This window comes from Suncus etruscus, chromosome 2 (assembly GCF_024139225.1).
Source record: "Suncus etruscus isolate mSunEtr1 chromosome 2, mSunEtr1.pri.cur, whole genome shotgun sequence".
NCBI lineage: Eukaryota > Metazoa > Chordata > Mammalia > Eulipotyphla > Soricidae > Suncus > Suncus etruscus.
The window spans coordinates 127,585,566-127,608,625 of NC_064849.1; the positions used below are offsets into that span (position 1 = coordinate 127,585,566).

The 23,060-nt window shown below is 44.3% G+C and overlaps 1 protein-coding gene across 1 annotated transcript in view; it reads left to right on the top strand.

Moving 5' to 3' along the window:
- Window positions 1-7,175: 7,175 nt before the first annotated feature.
- Window positions 7,176-23,060, top strand: part of CDK7 (cyclin dependent kinase 7) — a 28,762-nt gene continuing 12,877 nt past the window's right edge. The window contains exons 1-6 of the mRNA XM_049768804.1: window positions 7,176-7,355; window positions 7,580-7,639; window positions 12,364-12,397; window positions 13,915-13,982; window positions 16,292-16,360; window positions 21,968-22,078. Coding sequence (XP_049624761.1) covers window positions 7,290-7,355; window positions 7,580-7,639; window positions 12,364-12,397; window positions 13,915-13,982; window positions 16,292-16,360; window positions 21,968-22,078 — 408 coding nt within the window. The 5' untranslated portion in view covers window positions 7,176-7,289. The remainder of the gene's footprint in view (window positions 7,356-7,579; window positions 7,640-12,363; window positions 12,398-13,914; window positions 13,983-16,291; window positions 16,361-21,967; window positions 22,079-23,060) is intronic.

A 23,060-nucleotide genomic window follows, 5' to 3' on the forward strand; every position in this document is an offset into this window, starting at 1 on the left:
GAAACTGTACTGGCAGTTTCCAGTTCATTTCCCACAGGCATAATATGTGCTTCAGCTCTTTGGGGCATTTTCCTATCACCTTTGGTTTGCTTTGTTCTTAATTAAAAAAATTGTATTTGTATTTTTTAAACCTAACACTATTCTCTTTTTCCTCCTTAAGCGTTCTCATTTCAGCAAAAGAAATCTGAATTTTTGTTTTTAAAGAATGGACCTAGGTAGCAAAGAGTGAGTGGTTTGACTAATAGGTGGGCCAGGTAGCTAGAACCTACAGTACTGGGGAATGGAGTGTTCTCAAAGGACTGGAGTTTGCAGGAGCCTCCTGGGTTAGTTTCTGGGCAGTGCATGTTCTGAGTGCTATGGAGGTCACTGGGATAGCCCTATGTACCACCAGGTCTGGCCTGAACCCCCCCCCAAAATGAAAGAAACCCCAATACTGGACCTGTTTGAGGGCTACTTTTAGCTACTGCTATGAAAAAAAAAAATCACAAAAAATAAAAAACAAAGACAGGACCTTAGATCAGTGGAATAGGCTTGAATACTCAGAGAATGTTCCCCAGACATACAATCACCTAATTTTTGATAAAGGAGCAAGAAATCCTAAATGGAGCAAAGAAAGCCTCTTCAACAAGTGGTGTTGGCACAACTGGCTAGCCACTTGCAAAAAATTGAACTTAGACTCCCAGCTAACATCATGTACAAAGGTTAAATCCAAATGGATGAAAGACCTCGATATCAGACCCGAAACCATAAGATATATAGAACAACACATAGGTAAAACACTCCAACAGGGGTCTTCAAACTACGGCCCGAGGGCCACATATTGTATTTAATCCCATTTTGTTTCTTCACTTCTAAATAAGATATAGGCAGTGTGCATAGAAATTTGTTCTTAATTTTTGGTTTTACTATATCTGGCCCTCCAACAGTCCAAAGGACAGTGAACTGGCCCCCTGTTTAAAAAGTTTGAGGACCCCTGCTCCAGGAAATTGAGACTAAAGGCATCTCCAAAGAGGAAACTGCACTCTCCAAGCAAGTGAAAGCAGAGATTAACAGATGGGAATATATTAAACTGAGAAACTTATGCATCTCAAAAGAAATAGCGCCAGGATACAAGAGCCCCCCACTGACTGGGAGAAACTATTCACCCAATACCCATCAGATAAGGGGCTAATCTCCAAAATATACAAGGCACTGACAGAACTTTACAAGAAAAAAAATCTAAACCCATCAAAAATTGGGGAGAAGAAATGGACAGACACTTTGACAAAGAAGAAATACAAATGGCCAAAAGACATGAAAAATATATAAAATATAAAACTTTTACGGTACGTAAGTGCAGTGGCCAAAGGCGAGGGCAGATCCGGACCTAGAGCCCACCTAGGGACACTAATGTGTAGCGACCACCTGCCCAGGACAGAGAAGAAACTACAGTATACTATTTTTTGTTTTGGGGCCACACCCAGTGACAGTTAGGGGTTACTCCTGGCTATGCGCTCAGAAATCGCTCCTGGCTTGGAGGACCATATGGGACACCAGGGGATCGAATCTCGGTCCGTCCTAGGCTAGCACGTGCAAGGCATATGCCTTGCCGCTCGCGCCACTGCTCTGGCCCCTACAGTATACTTTTTATTCCTCCAGGTCTCTGAAGACCGCTGCCACCTGGGGTTTTCAGAGAGAGGGAAAGTTAGATGGAAATTCACCAGCCACGTAGGGGAGGGAGGCCCGACTTCAAAGAAGGTAGAACAGAAAATAGATATAAAATAGGCAGCATTTCTGGGCCCGGAGAGATAGCACAGCGGTGTTTGCCTTGCAAGCAGCCCGGTCCAGGACCAAAGGTGGTTGGTTCGAATCCTGGTGTCTCATATGGTCCCCCGTGCCTGCCAGGAGCAATTTCTGAGCAGACAGCCAGGAGTAGCCCCTGAGCAACGCCGGGTGTGGCCCAAAAAACCAAAAAAAAAAAAAAAATAGGCAGCATTTCTCTGATGCTTTATATCTCCACCCCGCCCCCAGAAGCCAGCAGGCACTGTTCTGGGTCCTCACACAACAGTCCTAGGGTGTGTTCAGGTTTAACAGGCTTGGGGCTGGAGAGAGAGCATGGAGATAGGGCATTTGCCTTGCATGCAGAAGGATGGTGGTTCAAATCCTGGCATCCCATATGATCCCCAAGCCTGCCAGGAGCAATTTCTTTCTTTTTTTTTTTTTTTTTTTTTTTTTTTTTGTGGTTTTTGGCTCACACCCAGCAGTGTTCAGGGGTTATTCCTGGCTCCAGGCTCAGAAATTGCTCCTGGCAGGCACGGGGGACCATAGGGGACACAGGGATTCGAACCGATGACCTCATGCATGAAAGGCAAACGCCTTACATTCATGCCATCTCTCCGGCTAGGAGCAATTTCTGAGCATAGAGCTAGGAGTAACCCCTGAGCTCTGCCGGGTGTGACCCCCCCCCAAAAAAAAAAAGTTTAGGGCCCGGAGAGATAGCACAGCGGCGTTTGCCTTGCAAGCAGCCGATCCAGGACCAAAGGTGATTGGTTCGAATCCCGGTGTCCCATATGGTCCCCTGTGCCTGCCAGGAGCTATTTCTGAGCAGACAGCCAGAAGTAACCCCTGAGCACCGCCGGGTGTGGCTCCCCCCCAAAAAAAAAAAAGTTTAACAGTCATTACATGTCTAAGTCCAACTGCCAAGTAGGGGTGTTTAGTTTTTTCTTTGTTTCTCTCTCATTTTTTTGTTTTTGTTTTTGGGCCACACCCAATGATGCTCAGGAGTTATTCCTGGCTCTGTGCTCAGAAATCGCTCCTGGCTTTGGGGACACAATGGGATGCCAGGGGATCGAACCGAGGTCCATTCTGGATCAGCCTTGTGCAAGGCGAATACCCTACTGCTGTGCCACTGCTCCAGCCCCCTAACTCTATGTAATAAATCCTTTTTCCTCATTTTCTTTTTGTCTCTGGAACCCCTGGGCAGTGGCGGCAGGCCTCAGACACCAGAAGGAATAAACAGTATACATAGTTTTTCTCAGTACCAGCAGTGGTTGCTACATGTTGCCATCCCACATGTTACTACATGTGGGCTCTAGGCCTCACATGGCCTCTGGGCCTTTCTGGGCCCCTGTAAGTCTTGCAGCACTGAGCCCTGGCAGCCTTGGGAATCTGCAGGCTGTATACAACCCTGCAGCCCTGGCAGCTTTGGGCTTCTACGAATGGCATCCTTAGATCAAATGAACCCTGGCTTCTATAAGGATTTCAGAATAAAAGAAGAAAAAAGCTTAAAAAAATTAAAATTTAGGAGAGATAGCATGGAGGTAAGGTGTTTGCCTTGCATGCAGAAGATCATTGGTTTGAATTCCGGCATCCCATATGATTTCCAGGGCCTGCCAGGAGCGATTTCTGATCGTGGAGCCAGGTGTGACCCAACCCCCACCCAATAATAATAAAAATGAAATTTTGGGGGCCGGGCGGTGGCGCTGGAGGTAAGGTGCCTGCCTTGCCTGCGCTAGCCTAGGACGGACCGTGGTTCGATCCCCCGGCGTCCCATATGGTCCCCCAAGAAGCCAGGAGCAACTTCTGAGCGCATAGCCAGGAGTAACCCCTGAGCGTCACAGGGTGTGGCCCAAAAACCAAAAAAAAAAAAAAAATCAAAAAATGAAATTTTGAAAAGAAATTGATGGGGCCAGAGCAGTGGCTCGAAGCTATAAGGCATTTGCCTTGCCTGCGCCAGCCTAGGATGGACCACAGTTAGATACCCCAGCGTCCTATATAGTCCCACAAGAGTAACTCCTGAGTGTCACCGGGTGTGGCTGAGAGAGAGAGAGAGAGAGAGAGAGAGAGAGAGAGAGAGAGAGAGAGAGAGAGAGAGAGAGAGAGAGAGAGAGAGAGAGAGAGAGAGAGAGAGAGAGAGAGAGAGAGAGAGAGAGAGAGAGAGAGAGAGAGAGAGAGAGAGAATGTAAGAGAAAAAGTGATTTAAAAAAGAAACTGGGGCTGGAGCGATAGCAATGGGCTAGGGTGTTTTGTCTTGCAGGCAGCCGAACCAGGAGAGACAGTGGTTTGAATCCCCGTGTCCCATATGGTCCCCCAAGCCAGGAGAGATTTCTGGGTGCTTAGCCAGGAGTAGCCCCTGAGGTTTACCAGGTGTGGCACAAACATCCAAAAAAAAAAAGAAAAAGAGGGTCTGGAGCACTGTGGTAGGGCATTTGCCTTGCACACTGCTGACCAGGACGAACACGGATTAGATCCCCAGCATCCCATATGGTCCCCTGAGCCTCAGGAGCGATTTCTGAGTGCAGAGCCAGGAGTAACTCCTGAGTACGCCAGATGGTGGCCTAAAAACCAAAATAAAACGAAAAAAGAAATTGGGGAAAAATAGAAATATTAGTTTATTACATAAAGAAAATATTTTGACAAAGAAACAAAGGAAAAATGAGCAAAAATGATTTATTACATAGAGAATAAAGAACAACACAGAGAAACAAAAAATTTAAGTAGGGAATATTTGTCCCTTAATAGGAATAAAAAATAAAAAGCTGATAACCCCACAACTGTCCTATCAGCAGGAAGCAGCAATCATGGTGCTTTATCCTAAAGAATTGGAGTTTTGGGGCCAGAGCGATAGCACAGCAGGTAGGGCGTAAATACTATTCTTGATGGTATTTACCTCTATTGTTTTGTGTATATCATAGGAAAATAAGACTGTAATAACCAGAAATGGATTAATTTGAGAATAGAATCACTGTTAAGGTGTATGACAAAGAGAGCAGGCCTAAGGTAAGGTACTGACAGCATCAAGACATAAGGGAATTTTACTTTAATTTTTTTGCCTTTTTTTTGGGGGGGGGGGCACCCCCTGTGATGCTCTGGGGTTACTTTTGGCTCTGTGCTCAGAAATCGCTCCTGGCTTGGGGGACCATATGAGACACTAGGAAATCAAACCGTGGTCCATCCTAGGTTAGCGCGTGAAAGGCAAATGCCCCATCGCTTGTGCCACTGCTCCGGTCCCCATAGGGAATTTTATTTATTTATTTTTTTTAATTTTTTGGTTTTTCGGGCCACACCCGTTTGATGCTCAGGTTACTCCTGGCTAAGCGCTCAGAAATTGCCCCTGGCTTGGGGGGGGGGACCATATGGGAAGCCGGGGGATCGAATTGCGGTTGCAATCTTTCCTTGGCTAGCGCTTGCAAGGCAGATACCTTCGGCCCCTCCCATAGGGAATTTTAAAGGATCAAGCAAGGAAGTGTTCATATTGTAGAAGGGTTGTGCTTTTTGTCTTTGGTTCCACCAATTGCTCAGAGCCTACAAAGGAGTCTAACACAGAGTAACTCAATGTACATTCATTGAATAAAGATTATTTGTATGACAATTTATGATAATAAATTAGGTTTGATCACAGTTGACATGAGTTTACTGTGTCTAAACTTTTTTTTTTTTGGGGGGGTGTCATACCCGACAGTGCTCAGGATTTACTCCTGGCTCTGCACTCAGAAGCTCCTGGCAGGTACAGGGGACCATATGGGATGCTGGGATTCAAACCACCTCTGTTCGAATCAGCTGTGTACAAAGCAAACGCCCTACTGCTGTGCTATCTCTCCGGCCCCCTAAACTTCTTTAATCCTTAAAACTATCGATGACATTATTTCCATTTCAACAGATGACTAATGGTCTGTTTCATTCTGTAAATCATTCCATTGACCAGGTTTTGGTTTGGAGCTTATTACTTTTAGCTCACTGCTCAGGGTCTCAGGAGATTATATGGGGTACCAAAGATAGACTCTCTTCAGCTCTTTTTTTCTTTCTTTTTGCTATGTGAGTTCAACAGAACATCACACTTTCAAGTGCATTACCATTGAATAACAACCAAGGTTGCTGCAGTTCCTCCTCCTCCTCCTCTTCCTCCTTCTCTCCTTTCTTCTACTCCTCCCTTCTCCTCCTCCTCCTCCTCCTCCTCCATTTTGTTGTTTTTTTGTGCCATACCTGGAGCCAATGGTAATTACTCCTCAGAGGCTTGGGGGACTCATATGAGATCCCAGAAATGAACCAGGTCGGTTGCATACAAGGCCAACGTCTTTCTCTCTTTTGTTTTTAATATAAATATTTAAGCACCATGATTACAAGCATGTTTGTAGTTGGGTTTCAGTTATAAACAGAATAACCCCCCTTCACCAGTGCAACATTCCCACCACCAATGCTCCCCTTTCCCCAACCCTGCCTGTATCGTGGCAGGCATTCTACTTCTCTCATTCTTTAACATTGTCATGCTAGTTCTTACTATAGTTATTTCCCTAAAAGAGTTCACCCCTGTGGTGAGTTTCAAATTGTGAGCCGGTCCTTCCGGCCCTCCCAGCTCTTAACTCTATTGTCTCTGGGCCTTATTACAGTAATGTCTTTAATTTTTCTTAAAACCCATAGATGAGTGAGACTGTTCTGTGTCTATCTCTCTCCCTCTCACTTATTTCACTCAGCATCATAGATTCCATGTACATCCATGTGTAGGAAAATTTCATGACTTTATCTCTCCTGACGGCTGCATAATATTCCATTGTGTATATGTACCACAGTTTCTTTAGCCATTCATGTGTTGAAGGGCATCTTGGTTGTTTTCAATCTGGCTATTGTAAATAGTGCGGCAATGAATATAGGTGTGAGGAAGGGATTTCTGTATTGTATTTTTGTGTTCCTAGGGTCTATCCCTAGGAGTGGTATAGCTGGATCATATGGGAATTCAATTTCCAATTTTTTGAGGAATCTCCATATTGCCTTTCTTATCTACCGCTCAGGCCACCGAGAAGACTTGACTAGACCTTAATAGTACCAGACTGCAGGGCTACGCGTCTGCAGTTACCATGGCGACAGGATGCCGCGGAGCAATAACCGGTTGAGAGGTCGGCCCCAAAGGCCAAGCCTTCCACATTCATAAAATTCCCGAAGTCTTAGGACATCGTATGAGAACGCGGATGTCTCCAGTAGCTGAGCAAAAAAAAAAAACAAAAAAAAAAAAACTTCAGGGGAAACGGTTGGGGGAACGACGTAACTAGCCAGCACCAAGAGCACACTGCTTCCGCCCGGACACGAGTGGGCGGGGCCGTCATCAGAGAAAGCCAATCAGCACGCTCCTCGACTTCCGGGAGGCCTGAGCCAGGCGCCTTCTTGCCCCGCTCCTGCCGGAAGTGGGCGTGTCTAACGAGGCCCGGCAGCCCACGGGCCGGAAGTGGCTGTTGGTGGCTGGCTCAGCTCGCTTAAAAGTCCTTCTCCTTGCAAAGTTCGCCCTGCGCCTCTGCATCCCGGCATCTCCCAACCCAACGATGGCGGTGGACGTGAAGTCGCGAGCCAAGCGTTATGAAAAGCTGGATTTCCTCGGGGAGGGACAGGTGAATGAATGAATCTGTGAGGCGGGTTGGAGAAGGCAGCTTGGCTTCTGATGGACCTGGCCTGGCTCCTGGTTCCCCACCCCACCTCACCCCACCCCGAGAGCGAAGGGGCCCCCCAATCTGGTGCACCAAATGTGCGAGAACAAAATGGTCATCTTAGATAAGGCCCCATAAGTCTAACTTGATTCCTGCTTTTTGTCTTTTCCTTCCCCTTCTCTCTCTAGTTTGCCACGGTTTACAAGGCCAGAGATAAGACCACCAACCAGATCGTCGCCATTAAGAAAGTGAGTGAGTTGCAATGCCTGAAAGAAGAGAGAGAGAGGAGGGAGGAGAGAGGGAATAAAATAAAATAAAATAATATAAAATAAAATGTATGCCATAGACTAGACTAGAGGCAGGCTGGGGGAACGGGAGGAAACTGGGGACACCAATGGCAGGAAATGTGCACTAAGGAAAGGATGGGCGTTGGAACCTTGTGTGACTAAACACCATCATGAACGACTCTGTAGCTGCCTCGTGGTGATTCAACTTAAAAAGTTACTAATTAATAAAAAAAATCGGAGAAAATGATTTGAATTTGTCCTGCAGAAGTCTCTGAGGAAAATGCCTGCCAGGGCCTACTTCGGCCACCATGTTACTTCCTTCCCTGGACTTGAACTGTTGTTCTTTTGTTGAAGACAAAGTGACGACCTAAGGTGGTGACCTAAGGGGGCAATACTGGCTTACTTTTTGGGGGTCTATAGCAGTAGGCAGTTTTATTCCTGGCCCCTATGCCCCCTCGCCTGTGGGTGTAGCGGGTCTGTTTGCTGTACATAGGTTGTCCGTGAAATTCTTCCATCACCCCGAACTACAAACGTGGATGATCTCAGTGGTTTTTGTACTTGCAACTCCTTCAAGAGACTTGGGTCGTGTTCTGCCATGTGTTGTTTTAACCCCAGTGAGCTGTTGCTCACTGTTAGACATGCAGTGCCTTAAGGCCAGGTGTCAGAATGATGCTGCCCTGAAAGCTGGGCTTGACCTTGGTCTTACCACTGTTTTCAACCGTTTTCTGAGAGCTGATGAGGTTAGAGGTCTCAGTCTGTTGCTGCAGTGGTGATTTTTGTTGCTGCTTTGAATATATTGCTGTCTTTAGGATCTTAACTACTTTGAAAGACCTTAAGAGTCACCTAGCAGGGGCCAGCGAGGTGGCGCTAGAGGTAAGGTGTCTACCTTGCAAGCGCTAGCCAAGGAACAAACCGAGGTTTGATCCCTGGAGTCCCATATGGTCCCCCCAAGCCAGGGGCGATTTCTGAACTCTTAGCCAGGAGTAACCCCTGAGCATCAAACGGGTGTGGCCCGAAAAACCAAAAAAAAAAGATTCACCTAGCAACCCTGGATGCCCTTTCCACTCCACAATTCTTCCTGTCCTTCTTGTTTTCACTTTTTCCTGACTTCTCATGTCCTGGTTTTCTAGCACATGTAGGTACACTCCCCCCTTATAAAAATCTGAACTTTCCTGACCCTTTATAAATTCACGAATTTATCCTTCTTCCTTCCTTGATATTATTTATCAAGGGAAATTGTTTTGTGTTCTTGAGCACTGTGTTTCATAGTGTAGGTTAGTGACTAACTTCCATGGAAGGTAATCCAAAGAAACTTTACATTCTAGTCACTGTGCTTTTGAGATTCCAACCTGAGTCGTCTCCTTAAAATCTTTCATGGAGGGGGCCGGAGAGATAGCATGGAGGTACGGCGTTTGCCTTTCATGCAGGAGGTCATCGGTTCAAATCCCGGTGTCCCATATGGTCCCCCGTGCCTGCCAGGAGCAATTTCTGAGCCTGGAGCCAGGAATAACCCCTGAGCACTGCCGGGTGTGACCCAAAAACCACAAAAAAAAAAAAAATCTTTCATGGAATTCTAATTTCTTTGTTTGTTTTTGTTTTGCGGCACTCAGAGATTACTCCTGGCTCTGCGCTTGGAAATCACTCCTGGCAGCCTCGGGGGACCATATGGGATGCCAGGAATTGAACCAGGGTCCCTCCTGTGTTGGCTGCAATCAAGGCAAAATACCCTACTGCTGGTGCTATCACTCCGCCCCCTAATTTCTTTTTTTTCTTTTTGTTCTTTTGTTTGTTTTTGGGCCACACCCAGTGACGCCCAGGGGTCACTTCTGGCTATAGTTCAGAAATCACTCCTGGCTTGGGGGACTATATGGGATGCCAGAGATCAAACCCAGGTTCAGGCAAACACCCTACCACTGTCTATCGCTTTGCCCCCCTCCCTCAATTTTTATAAAAATTTGTGTGCTTTATTTCTTGATTCTGCCATCACAACATATAGGGAAGCAGCAGCTCCTGAGGATACAATGTCTGTTTTGATAATATGAAATTGCAGGTGCTGGCCAGAAGGCAACATAGCTGAGGTTCCCACAAAGCACTAGAAGTCATAGTGCTTGAAGTCACAGAGCTGGCAGTTATACTACTCCTAACAAGATTGATTGCCTCACCATAACACCAATGTCTTTTTTCTTTTTTTTCTTTTTGGTCACACCCTGCAGCGTTCAGGGGTTACTCCTGGCTCTATGCTCAAAAATCGCTCCCGGCATGCTCAGGGGACCATATGGGATGCCATGATTTGAACCACCGTCCTTCTGCATGCAAGGCAAATGCCTTACCTCCATGCTATCTCTCTGGCCCCACACCAGTGTCTTTATAGACTCAATCATATGTATGATTCTATCAGGTTCATTGTATTCTAGCCATGCTGTCTGTTGAGCACTGTAAGTTCATTGTAGTTCTAGGATCATTTTATTTGTTCTATCTTTTGGTTTTCTGTCTCCCCCCCCCCCTTTTGATTTTCGGGACACACCCAGAGCTGCTGTGGGATTTCTTCTGGCTCTGTGCTCAGGGATCAGTCCTGGTAGGTTCAGAGGACCATATGAGATGTTTGGGATGGAATCTGGGTCAGCCATCTGCAAGTCAAGAGCCCTACTCACTTTACTCTGACTCCAGCCCCTAAAGGATTGGATTTTATGCTTTGTATGTGGGAGCCCTGGTTTAATTCCTGGCCTCTCCCCAACAAAGAGTGGCCCCAAAACAACAAACAAATAAACAAAAAAGAAAACAAGAAAAAACTTGGCGATCTGATCGAAAGAATTATAGCTTGTTTGTATGTGGTTTTATTCTTCAGCAGTGCATGGTTCCCTGCGTGTTAACTAATAGGGTACCCAAATAAAACATTTTTATGGGGTCAGAAAGATAGTGCAGGGGTTGGAGCAATAGCGCAGTGGTACGGCATTTGCCTTGCACACGGTAGATTCAGGATGGACCTAGTTTAACCCCCGGTATCCCATATGGTCCCCCTAGCCAGGAGTGATTTTTTGAGGAGTAACCCCTGAGTGACACCGGGTGTGGCCTAAAAACAAAAAAAAAAATAAAAAAAAAGAAAGATTGTACTCTGGGGTTTGTAATTGCCTTGCATATGCTTGGCCTGGGTTTGCTCCTGGCACCACATATTGTTCCCCTTAACCCTGCCAGAAGTAATACCTGAAGACAAAGTCAAGAGTAAGTCCTGAGCAAACTCTGAGCACAGCTGCCTTTGCCTCCAAACAAAAGCAAAATACACATACAAATATATATAAGTACTATATAAAGGGGCTGGAGAGATAGCATGGAGATAAGGCGTTTACCTTGCATTAGGAAGGACGGTGGTTCAAATCCCAGCATCCCATATGGTTCCCTGAGCCTGCCTGGAGCGATTTCTGAGTGTAGAGCCTGGAGTAACCCCTGAGCACAGCTGAGTGTGACCCAAAAACCAAAAAAAAAAAGAAAAAAGTACTATATAGAGTTAATCCTCTAACTGGTTGCCCATATTTATGAGTTGATCTATTTTTTTTTCGAAGTGTTTGTAGCACATCCTGTAGAGCTCAGAGATCACTCTCGGCAGTTACATAGATGATGCTAAGAACTAAACTAGGATCAGCAGTGTGCGATCCTAGATCCCTTAACTCCTGTACTATCACTACAGTCCCTCAAAATTTATTTTGTTTTGAGGCCACACCCATGTTCAGGGGTTACTCCTGGCTCTGCACTCAGAAATGGTTCCTAGCTTGGGCGACCATATGGGACGCCTGGGGATCAAACCGAGGTCAGTCCTGGGTTAGCCACGTGCTAGGCAAATGCCCTACTGCCACTGTCCCAACGCTCCAGCCCAATTTTTTTTTTTAAAGATCTTTTTTTTTTTTTTTTTTTTTTTTTTGGTTTTTGGGCCACACCCGGCGGTGCTCAGGGGTTACTCCTGGCTGTCTGCTCAGAAATAGCTCCTGGCAGGCACGGGGGACCATATGGGACACCGGGATTCGAACCAACCACCTTTGGTCCTGGATCGGCTGCTTGCAAGGCAAACACCGCTGTGCTATCTCTCCAGGCCCGATCTTTTCTCTCTGCTTTACTATACATTTAGTTTTTTTTGTAGGGGAACACATTTCAGAGAGGCTCAGATGACCCATATGGGTTGGTGTTGGGGGGGTCACAGGTGGTACCTGGTAATTCCAATCAGGGTCTTTGGGATGCAAGACAAATGCCTTAACCTGTACTATTTTTCTGGTATATTTCAGAACTTTGTTTTTGGAGGTTTTGGGCAATGTTCATTGATATTCCTGGTGGTACTTTAGGAACCATAGATATGGGTGTACTATTTCTCTGACCCTAAAAAACTACTTTTTTTTTTTTTTTTTTTGGTTTTTGGGCCACACTCAGCGGTGCTCAGGGGTTACTCCTGGCTTACTCCTGGCTGTCTGCTCAGAAATAGCTCCTGGCAAGCACGGGGGCCCATATGGGACGCCAGGATTCGAACCAACCACCTTTGGTCCTGGATCTGCTGCTTGCAAGGCAAACACCGCTGTGCTATCTCTTCGGGCCCAATAACTACATATTTTGGCTATGACTATTTTTGAAGTTTTTATATATTAGGTTAAGTATTAATTAAACTCATTTTAATATATCCTGTGCTTTTTTTTTTCCTTTACTAGATCAAACTTGGACACAGATCAGAGGCTAAAGATGGTAAGTACTTCATATAATCTGACAAACAGAATGTTTCTCATTTTGAGGAAATGAGCCAAGCATAGGAGTTATACTAGATTTTTGCACATTGGCACTAGAAACAGTAGGGGTAGGGTCAAAAAAGAGTAAATATAAACTCAGGATAGAAATAAAGATAGATTTTTTATTTTTCCTGTTTGGGTTTTCAGAGGAACATTGCAGTTCTCTCAGAAACTGGGAGGCAACAGATGATAAGTGATGTGTCTTGGTATTTTCATTTTTATTTTAGGTGATAGTTCAAGTTATTGTTTTGTCTTTTTTGAACTTCTAGGTACACTGACAATTTAAGATACACATTTTAAAAGTGGGGGCTGGAGATATAGCATGGAGGTAGGGTGTTTGCCTTGCATGCAGGACATTTGTTGGAATCCCGGCATTCCATATGGTCCCCTGAGCCTGCCAGAAGTGATTTCTGAGTGCAGAGCCAGGAGTAACCCCTGAGCGCTGCTGGGTGTGACCCAAAAACCAAAAACCAAAAAAAAAAAAAAAGTATGCAAAGCTCACTATGAAAGATGTATTAAAAGAAAGGCGGGCTGGAGTGATAGCACAGCAATAGGGCATTTGCCTTGCACACTGCTGACCCGGAGTGGACCCAGGTTCGATCCCAGCATCCCATATGGTCCCCTGAGCCTGCCAGGAGTGGTTTCTGAGCACAGAGCCAGGAGTAAAGGTGTGTGTGTGTGGGGGGGGGTTGTTTCTGAGCACAGAGCCAGAAGTAAAGGGATATGTGTGTGTCAAGCATGCTGAACATAGCCAACCTGAGTTTAGTCCCCAGCACTCCTTAACATCTCTCTCCGTCCCCCAAGCACTACCATGAGAGATCCCTGACTGAAAAGTCAGGGGTAAGCCCTGGGCTTTGCTGGGTGTGGCTCCAACCCTCCCTACCCCCAACAGAAAAGCCAATTTTAGTAATCTTTAGATCTCAATCCATAAGGTAAATAGTTTACCTTTTATCAGAGTTTGTATTAAACTGCTTAAAAAATAATGCAGTCTATGGCCATCTAAATGTCTGATCTCGGAAGCTAAGCAGGGTCGGGCCTGGTTAGTACTTGGATGGGAGACCGCCTGGGAATACCGGGTGCTGTAGGCTTAAAAAAAAAATAAATAAAATAATGCAGGGGCAGGAGAGATCGTACAGTGGGTAGGACATTTAGCTTGCATGCTGCTAACCCAGGTTTGATCCCTGGCACCCCAAATGGTTCCTAAGCACTGAGAGAAGTGATCTCTCAGCAAGAAGTCATGAGTAAGTAACACTGGGTATGGCTTAAAAACCAGGAATAAGTAAAAATAATTTTTTAAATAGGCTGTATTATAGAAAAATAGATATTTTCAAAAATCGCCAAAATTGTATCCATTATTTTTCTCTGAATAATTTATTACTATTTCCTGAGAAACTAAATTTTTTCCAGAAATATATTTGTAAGAAAGATGGTGTCTTTAGGATTATTTTCTACTTTTGACTTTGTGTTTTTATGCAGGTATAAATAGAACAGCCTTAAGAGAGATAAAATTATTACAGGAGCTAAGTCATCCAAATATAATTGGTGTGAGTATGATCTAAGTTGTTTCTGGGACTTGGGACCTTGCCATCACTGACTCTGAAGGCTTAGCAGAATAATGGGCCTCAGATGACTTGGTGGAGCACAGTCATTGTATTCAAGAACCCTAGGTAAGATCTCTAGTACGAGTAAGATCTAACTAAGATCTCTAGTTACATATGCCACTGGGAGTAGAGTCCATATTTCACAAGGTTTGGCTCAGAAAGAAACAAAACTGGGGCTGGAGAGATAGCATGGAGGTAAGGCGTTTGCCTCGCATGTAGGACAGTGATTCGAATCCCGGCATCCGGTATGGTCCCACGAGCCTGCCAGGAGTGATTTCTGAGCATGGAGCCAGGAGTAACCCCTGAGCGTTGCCGGAAAGAAACAAAACTGTTCTCAGGATGAAATGTTTCTTCTTTTTTTTTTTTTTTTTTTTTTTTTTTGGTGTTTGGGCCACACCTGTTTGACGCTCAGGGGTTACTCCTGGCTATGCGCTCAGAAATCGCCCCTGGCCTGGGGGGACCATATGGGACACCGGGGGATTGAACCGAGGTCCATCCTATGCTAGCGCTTGCAAGGCAGACACCTTACCTCTAGCGCCACCTTCCCGGCCCCGAAATGTTTCTTCTAATTATTGCACTAGACATTTAAAATAGTGCAATCTTGGGATTGGCGTGATAGCATAACGGTAGGGTGTTTGTCTTGCACACTGCTGACCCAGGACAGAGCCCAGGTTTAATCCCCGGCATCCCATATGGTCCCCTGAGCATTACTGCTGGATATGCCTCTCCCCCCACTGCCCAAAAAATAAGTACAATCTGATTGAACTAATAAAATTTGGCATATGGGTTAGGCTTATCATATATAAAATATTAAGCACAATTTCTTTACTATGCCATATTTCTTTTTTTGTGAGGAATTGTAAGTTGTAAGATGGTAAGACTATAAGTTGAGTCCATTTAAAGTATCTGGAATAGAAGCCAGAGTGATAGCACAGCTGCGGGTAAGGCATTTGCCTGGCTTGCATCCTGCTGACCTGGGTTTGATCCCCGGCATCTCAAATGGTCCCCCTGAGCCTGCCAGGAATGATTTCTGAGTGCAAAGCTAGGAGTAACTCCTAATGCTGCTGGTGTGGCCCAAAAACAAAAACAAAAAAGTATCTGGAATAGTACCTGTCATGAAGAATGTACTCAATGAATGATTGTCACTATTGCTGTCATAAGATTTTCTTTTCAAGTTAGGCATTTTTCTGAATTTGCTGTGACTAAAGTTTTTAATATAGCTGCTGAAATATAAGGGAAGAAGTTAAATATTTAGTGTTATTAAGAAACATTAAAGGGCCCGGAGAGATAGCACAGCGGCGTTTGCCTTGCAAGCAGCCGATCCAGGACCAAAGGTGGTTGGTTCGAATCCCGGTGTCCCATATGGTCCCCCGTGCCTGCCAGGAGCTATTTCTGAGCAGACAGCCAGGAGTAACCCCTGAGCACCGCCGGGTGTGGCCCAAAAACTAAAAAAAAAAAAAAAAAAAAAAAAAAAAGAAAGAAACATTAAAGTTTGGGTCCTGAAACAGTATAGCAGATGTGCCTTGCACATGGTTGAACCAGGTTCAGTGTTCAATTTATGACATCTCATATTGCCACGAGTAATTCCTGAGTGCAGAGCCAGGAGTAAACACCTGAGCATCTCTGGGTGTGACCCAAATTCACTCCTCCAAAAAAGGAAAGAAAGGGGCTGGAGCGGTGATGTAAGTGATAGGGCACTTGCCTTGCACATGCTAACCTAGGATGGATTGCTGTTTGAGTCCCCTAGTGTCCCATATGGCCCCCCCAAGCCAGGTACAATTTCTGAGTGCATAGCCAGGAGTAACCCAGTTGTGGCCCAAAAAGGAAAAAAGTAGGAAAGAAATTGTGAAGTATAATTAATTTGTGCTTCAGAGGACTAGTTTCTGTCAAATGAAAAAAGGATAATTGCATATATTATCTAATCATTACAAGAATTATCAACAATCTAAGTGCTAGTTTAAAATTTTGTGGGGAGGCTAAAAAGAGAGTACAGCAATAGAGCGCTTGCTTTGGCACGCGGTCGACCCAGGACAGACCTGGGTTTGATTCCTGGCATCTTATATGGTCCCCACAAACTGCCAGGAGTGATTTCTGAGCACAGGGACAGGAGTAATTCCTGAGCGCCACCAGGTATGGCCCCAAAACTAAACAAAACAAAAATAATATTATGGTTTTTCATTATGGCAGTTAGCTTAATATTGTCTAGTATTCATTAGATTCAGCATTATAATATTTAAAATTGTGTTTTGCAGCTCTTGGATGCTTTTGGACATAAATCTAATATTAGCCTTGTCTTTGATTTTATGGAAACTGATCTAGAGGTAAGATTAAAAAGTTTTTTTTTGGTTTGGTTGGTTGTTTTTGTTTTTTGGGGGGAGGGGTCACACCTGACAGCGCTTAGGGGTTACTCCTGGCTCTCTACTCAGAAATCACTCCTGGCGGGCATGGGGGACCACATGGGATGCCAGGAACCGAACCACGTTGGTTCTGGGTCGGCCACTGGCAAGGCAAATGCCCTATCACTATGTTATCTCAGTGGCCCTGGTTGGTTTGTTTTGGTACTATGCCCATCGGCCTGGCTCTATGCTCAGAAATTCCTTCTGGTACTCTCTGAGGATCATATGGGCTGGGATCAAACCCAGGTCTGTCCCAGGTTGGCCATGTGCAAGGCAAATAAATACCCTGCTTGCTATACTATGGCTCCAGCCCCAAGATTAAATTCTTTCTTTTTGTTTTTGTTTTTGTTTTTTTTGGTTTTCGGGTCACACCTGGCAGCGCTCAGGGGTTACTCCTGGTTCTTCGTTCAGAAATTGCTCCTGGCAGGCTCGGGTGATCACATGGGATGCCGGGATTCGAACCACCGTTAGTCCTGGATAGGCTGCGTGCAATTCAAACGCCCTACTGCTGTGCTATCTCTCTGGTCCCAGCTATCTCTCTAGTCCCTTCAAGATTAAAATTCTTAAGAAAGTTTGCTATTAAAAGACAATTTGTTTATCTATCACTTATGAAAGTATTGGTCAAAAGAATGCTCAATTTTGATGAAATCTGCACGTAATCTGAAGTAAAGTTCTCCTGAATTTTTTCTTCTGCCACATTTGCTGGGGGTCAAACAGTCCCAGGGTGATATTTGGGATTTTTTGTTTTGTTTTTGTTTTTGTGCTGCAGCCATTGACGCTCAGGGGTTACTCCTGCCTGTGTTCAGAAATCGCTCCTGGCAGGCACAGGGATTTGAACCGCTGTTCATCCTGGATCAGCTGTGTGCAAGGCTAACGCCCTACCACTGTGCTATTGCTCCAGCCCCAATAATTGGGATATTGAGTATGCTAGGCATGTGCTCTGTCAGTTGGGCTCTCCCTTCTAGCCACAGTTCTTTATTTTTAAGTCATTTAGCCATATTCTTATGCTAAATAGAATATTTGGATTTCTTTAGCATTTGTGAATGTCAACTTTTTTTATACCTTACTGCTATCATTTTTAGAGTTTTATGTATTTGAAATTTTAGTTTTTGTGTATTTGCTACAGAATTTCAGCATTTGTAATGTCTTGAAAAATATAAGATCTGGGGGCTATAGAGAAAGCACAGCAGTAGGGCGTTTATCTTGCATGTAGCTTATCCAGGACAGACAGTGTGGTTCAAATCCTGGTATTGCATATAGACCCCCATACCTGCTAGGAGTGATTTCTGAGCACAGAGTCAGGAGTAACCCCTGAGCCGCTACCCATGTGATAACACACACACACACACACACACACACACACACACACACACACACACACACACGATCTTGGGTCCAGAACAAGAGCATAACGGGTAGGGTATTTGCTTTGCACACAGCTGACCCAAGACCCAAGTTTGATCCCTGTCATCCATATGGTCTCCAGAGTCTGCTAGGAGCGATTTGTGAGCGAAGAGCTAGGAGTAACCCCTGAGCACCACTGGCTGTGCCCACCCCCCAAAAAAAAATAGGTTCAAGCTTATACCTTGTATTTGATCTTCAGTGCCATTATGGCCTCTAAGTAGTAATGGTTATGGGGTCTGATGATCCTGGTAGTTGTCAGCACTGCTGACCCAGGCAGTGCCCTGTCACTGGGTCTCAGCATTGAACCATTGTCCTGTGTATAATGCCAGAAATTGCCCTTGGACTTCTGAGCACTTCTGGGGAGACTGCCTCAAAGACAAATTAATGTGAAGCCTGGACACACTAGGAGAGATTCAGCAATAGGTGGTAGGAGGGGCAGCAAAAGAATAGAGGAAGCTGGGAGTCTGGTAAAGAGTTTCTCCAGCATCCAATAGGAGCAGTCCAGCAGGGCTGGGGCAGCAGAGTCTCCTAGCCCCCACCACTTTAACTCAGGGTTTTATATAACCTCGGGCCAACTGTCATCCTGCAGTAGTAGTTACTAGGAGTGGGCTTCTGGTAACTGAGGCCTTTTAAAAGCTTCACTTCACCTTTTAAAGGGACAGTAGCACTCTTACGACTGATCTAGGGCCGTGAGAGTCTCTGTTTCCTTAAATCTCATTCCTTTTTTCTTAGAAAATAAATTTTGGGGGAGTAGGAATAAATAACATTTTCTAAGTGTTGTTCTACACTGCCCATCAAGTTTCAGGTAGGACAGGTCCAAAGGATCTCAGTTGATGACGTAATGTATTAGCACTGGGCAGTCAGGAAGTCAGTGGTCCTCTATAGGTCCACCAGCCAGGACCCCAGTCAAAGAAGCTGATTCAGTTAGCTTGAGGCCACCACATGTAGCAAAGAGCTATATGTGGCTGACCCAGATTTCAATTCTCAGCATCCCATATAGTCTTTTAAGCACTGTCAGGAGTAATTCCTAATCTTAGAGACAGGAGTAACCTTTGAGCACTAAGGTGTGTCCCCCACCAATAAAAACTGAAACTAAGGGCTCTAAGATCTTGCGCCCTTCCCTGCTTTTAAAGGCCCCAACTCAGTATGGGTGGGAATGAGGCTGATTTACAATGGACTCTGTTATTGTTAGATCTGCACCAGTAGAAGAGGTTCAGCAAAAGGTGGCAGGAGCTGGGAGTCAGGTAAATAGTTTCTCCAACAATCAGGCTGTGACGCACCCACAAAATCTTCTCATGCCCCCATCCTCCCAGAAACTGATCCTGTGGGCAGTTACAAGGTCGGACTTCTGGTAACTGACATCTTCACCATTAAAAGGACAGTAACAACACTCTATGGCTGACCAGGGGCCATAGTGTCTTTTCCTTATAACAAACCCAAAGCATTTATTGACAATATTGGGAATAGATAGGAGGATTGAGTACTGAAGGGCTTGAGGGAGTTCTTAGTTTATAGAATTTTATTTTGTTTGTGGTGGTAGTTATAAACCCTAGAAGGGTCCATTTTATCTAAATTTTGGTTTTATACCAAGAGACATTTATAGTTCATAAAACTGGTACACTCACAAATTAACTGTTAATTGTGACGCATAAATATTGCCATCAGACTCTATTTTAACTCAGTTTTATTTTCTTTGTTGCCTTCATTCATGGGCCTTTGTCATGATTCAGGTATCTCCAGTCTTTTAGAGTTAAATAATGCTTGAGAAAATAAAAATACTTTAGCTTGCAGTCTAACTTTGATCCCTTGGATACTGGCACAAGAACTTGATTGAACCACTTTGCTTGGATCATACACACATGCTTGAATCTGACTTTGATTGGCTGACTACAGTGTGATGGCTGGGTGGTGAATCTAGAAACCACAAGTACTGGCTAGTCCTGTTTTAGCTATGAGCACTGAGCTGGAAACAGGTTCCCAAAGGAATGAATACTCAATGCTATTATCTGAACGGACTATGTGTCCTGGGGCAAGTGAAAACAACAGATGGTGTGCTATATTCATGTCCCAAAGCAAAGCAATGGGTAAACAAAGCACTGCCATCTCCTCCCCCCACCCAAATAATATCCCTGATAACATAACTAGAAATACTGACATTCATCTGAGGGAAATAAGGTCTACTCTCTTAAGATTCTCATGTGTCAACAAAAAAAATTTTTTTTGAGACCATTATAAATGACAATGGAATTGTATTTCATGCATTTAGGGACAGTGCATCAGGGCCATTCCCACTACCAGTGTTGTCCTCCCTCCACCATAATTCCCCACATGCATCCCATACCTATACCCCTATCCCTCAGGACTACCAGTATAACAGGTCCATTTTGTGTTAGCTTGTTGTAGTTTGGGTCTCTTGATTCTGTTGTCATTGTCTTTGGCATGGATATTTAGACCTGACCTCTTTTTTTTCCCACTCAATGTGCCTGAGACCGCTTGGCCCCTGGGTCCCATCCACTTCCACTTTCTTTCTTTTCACAATTTGTAGAAGACATAGAAATAGGAGACAGATCGATTCAATGATTCAATGGTTCAAGTTCTATGGTTTTATGAAAAAGGCGGGAGCTCCTATCTAGAATATAAGTAAAATTAAAAGAAAAAAAAGGGGAAGGAGCAGATTTGGCTTTTTTCTTTTTCTTTTTTTCTTTTCTTTTTTTTTTTTTTTGCATAGGCACAGCAAACGGGGAAATTCAAAAAGAAATTCCATTGGCTTAAGAGATACAGATGTCTCCACCCATGAAGCATACTGTCAGAAGACCAACTACAGGCTCCTGGCATGTTGGTTGTCTAACCCTAGTGTCTCTCTTTATGGTCCCAGAGAAAGTTCTCCATCGCAATTGTCAAAGTCAGTCTTTTGTACTTAGAGATCTTGGTTTTTACACAGGTCCTAGGATAAAGTCTTGCTTTGTGGTCTCGAGACAAATTCTGCTTAGTCGGGCCAGAGAGATAGCACAGCGGTGTTTGCCTTGCAAGCAGCCGATCCAGGACTTAAGGTGGTTGGTTCAAATCCCGGTGTCCCATATGGTCCCCCGTGCCTGCCAGGAGCTATTTCTGAGCAGACAGCCAGGAGTAATCCCTGAGCACCGCCAGGTGTGGCTCAAAAAAAAAAAAAATTCTGCTTAGTTGTGGTTGTAGTCAATCTGTGTACTTAGGGATCTTGGTTTTTGCACAGATCCTAGGTCGGAGTGTCTTCTGACTTCATTTTACCTTTGGTTGGTAAGGTAGGGCAACCTGCCTGTAGATCAAGTTGTTGCTGTGTCCTTGTTGGTATCTTGTTGACCTACACTGGTTGGTGCCAGAGTGGCATTCGGGCATCCCCCAAGGGGAGTTTGATTTCTGTTACTGGTGTCATAATCTAAGCCGGTACCAATCTTGGGATCTGAAGTTCGGGTTGGACAGTCAACCTCCAATTAATTGAGGCCTAAGTTAAGTCTCCATGACAAATGTTCAGTGTAAAAGGCAGCCCTGCACTATAAAATTTATGAGTTCCTATCCCTATTAGATAAGAACTTCTTTCTATATGTAAGATTTCCCCCATTTTAATGTGTCTATGCAAAAAAGGAACAATGCCACATGATTCTCCTGGTACATATGGGGGTAAAAATAACAAGCTAAACAATCTCTATAACCTAATTTTAACCTGAGCTTATAACCCAACTAGGACTTTTCTTCAGGAATTTCCTACTAAGCAGACCCAAAGCTGGGATGGGGAAACCTCCCTTTACATATGGAAATAGACACTAATAATTCTAACTTTTTTTTTTTTTTTGGTCACACTCAGTGATACTCAGAGGTTACTCCTGGCTCTATGCTCAGAAATTGCTCCTGGTTTGGGGGGCCATATGGGACACCGGGGGATCAAACCGTGGTTCATCCTAGGTGAGCCACGTGCAAGGCAAATGCCCTACTGCTGCACCACTGCTCTGGCCCAGAATTCTAACTATTAAGAAAAGGCATCTACAGAAACATACAAAAGAAATATAGAAATTCTCTTTAAGTCTTTTGAGATAGTATACTGTATGCTTGGGTTTATTTAGAATAATTAAGTATGGTTGTATTCCTGCTTTACAGGTGATAATAAAGGATAATAGTCTTGTGCTTACACCATCACACATCAAAGCCTACATGCTGATGACTCTCCAAGGGTTAGAATATTTGCATCAACATTGGATTCTACATAGAGTAAGTTTTTGAACTAAGGCTTACTACTGTGGACAGGTTTTTCAGATTTGGTTTCATAGACAAATTTTTTTTTTGTTTTGTTTTTTGGTTTTTGGGCCACACCCGTTTGACGCTCAGGGGTTACTCCTAGCTATGCGCTCAGAAATCGCTCCTGGCTTGGGGGGACCATATGGGACACCGGGGATCGAACCGTGGTCCGTCCTACGCTAGCGCTTGCAAGGCAGACACCTTAACTCCAGCCCACCTTCCCGGCCCTCATAGACAAATTTTAAATAAGCAGCTAGTTCATAACTGGTCCAAGTCTGTAAACTGATGGATCATATGATACATTTTATTCCATTTTATTCCACCTTCTTTGTCTGTATTCTACTGTTTTACACACTGGTACTGTGAGAACAATAACTTTGTTAACCTTTAAAAAATATTTCTCTTTCCCCCTGCCCCTTCCCTCTATTGTTCATGATGATACTGTGATGATCAGGTGTTGCATATCACTTCACAGTGCTCAAACAGTTGACTGAGGTGCTCACTGAGACAGATACTCCTTTTTGATTATGTTTCTAAGCCTCACTTAACTTATACTCAGAGCTTGCTTACTTCCAGCTCTGTACTCAGGAATTACTCCTGGCAGTGCTCAAGGGATCATGGGATGTTAGAGATTGAACCTGGATCAATTGTCTGCAAGGCAACCTACCTTTTGTTCTAGCTCCCGCCATTTTTTTTTAAACTGTGACCACATAGCTTACAATACCATTAGTGGTTTACTGTTTTATTTTTCTTTTAGGTATTTTTGGTTTTGTGTTTTGTTCTTTTTTTTTTTTTTTGATTTAATAAAGTTTTATTTCTCAAAATGTACAATTGGGACCTGCTCACGCATCTTCCCCAGCAGCTGGGGCATCTCCGCCCTTTGTGTTTCTGGTGTTCTGTTTTTTTTTTTTTGTTTATTTGTTTGTTTGTTTGTTTTTGAGCCACACCTGGTGAT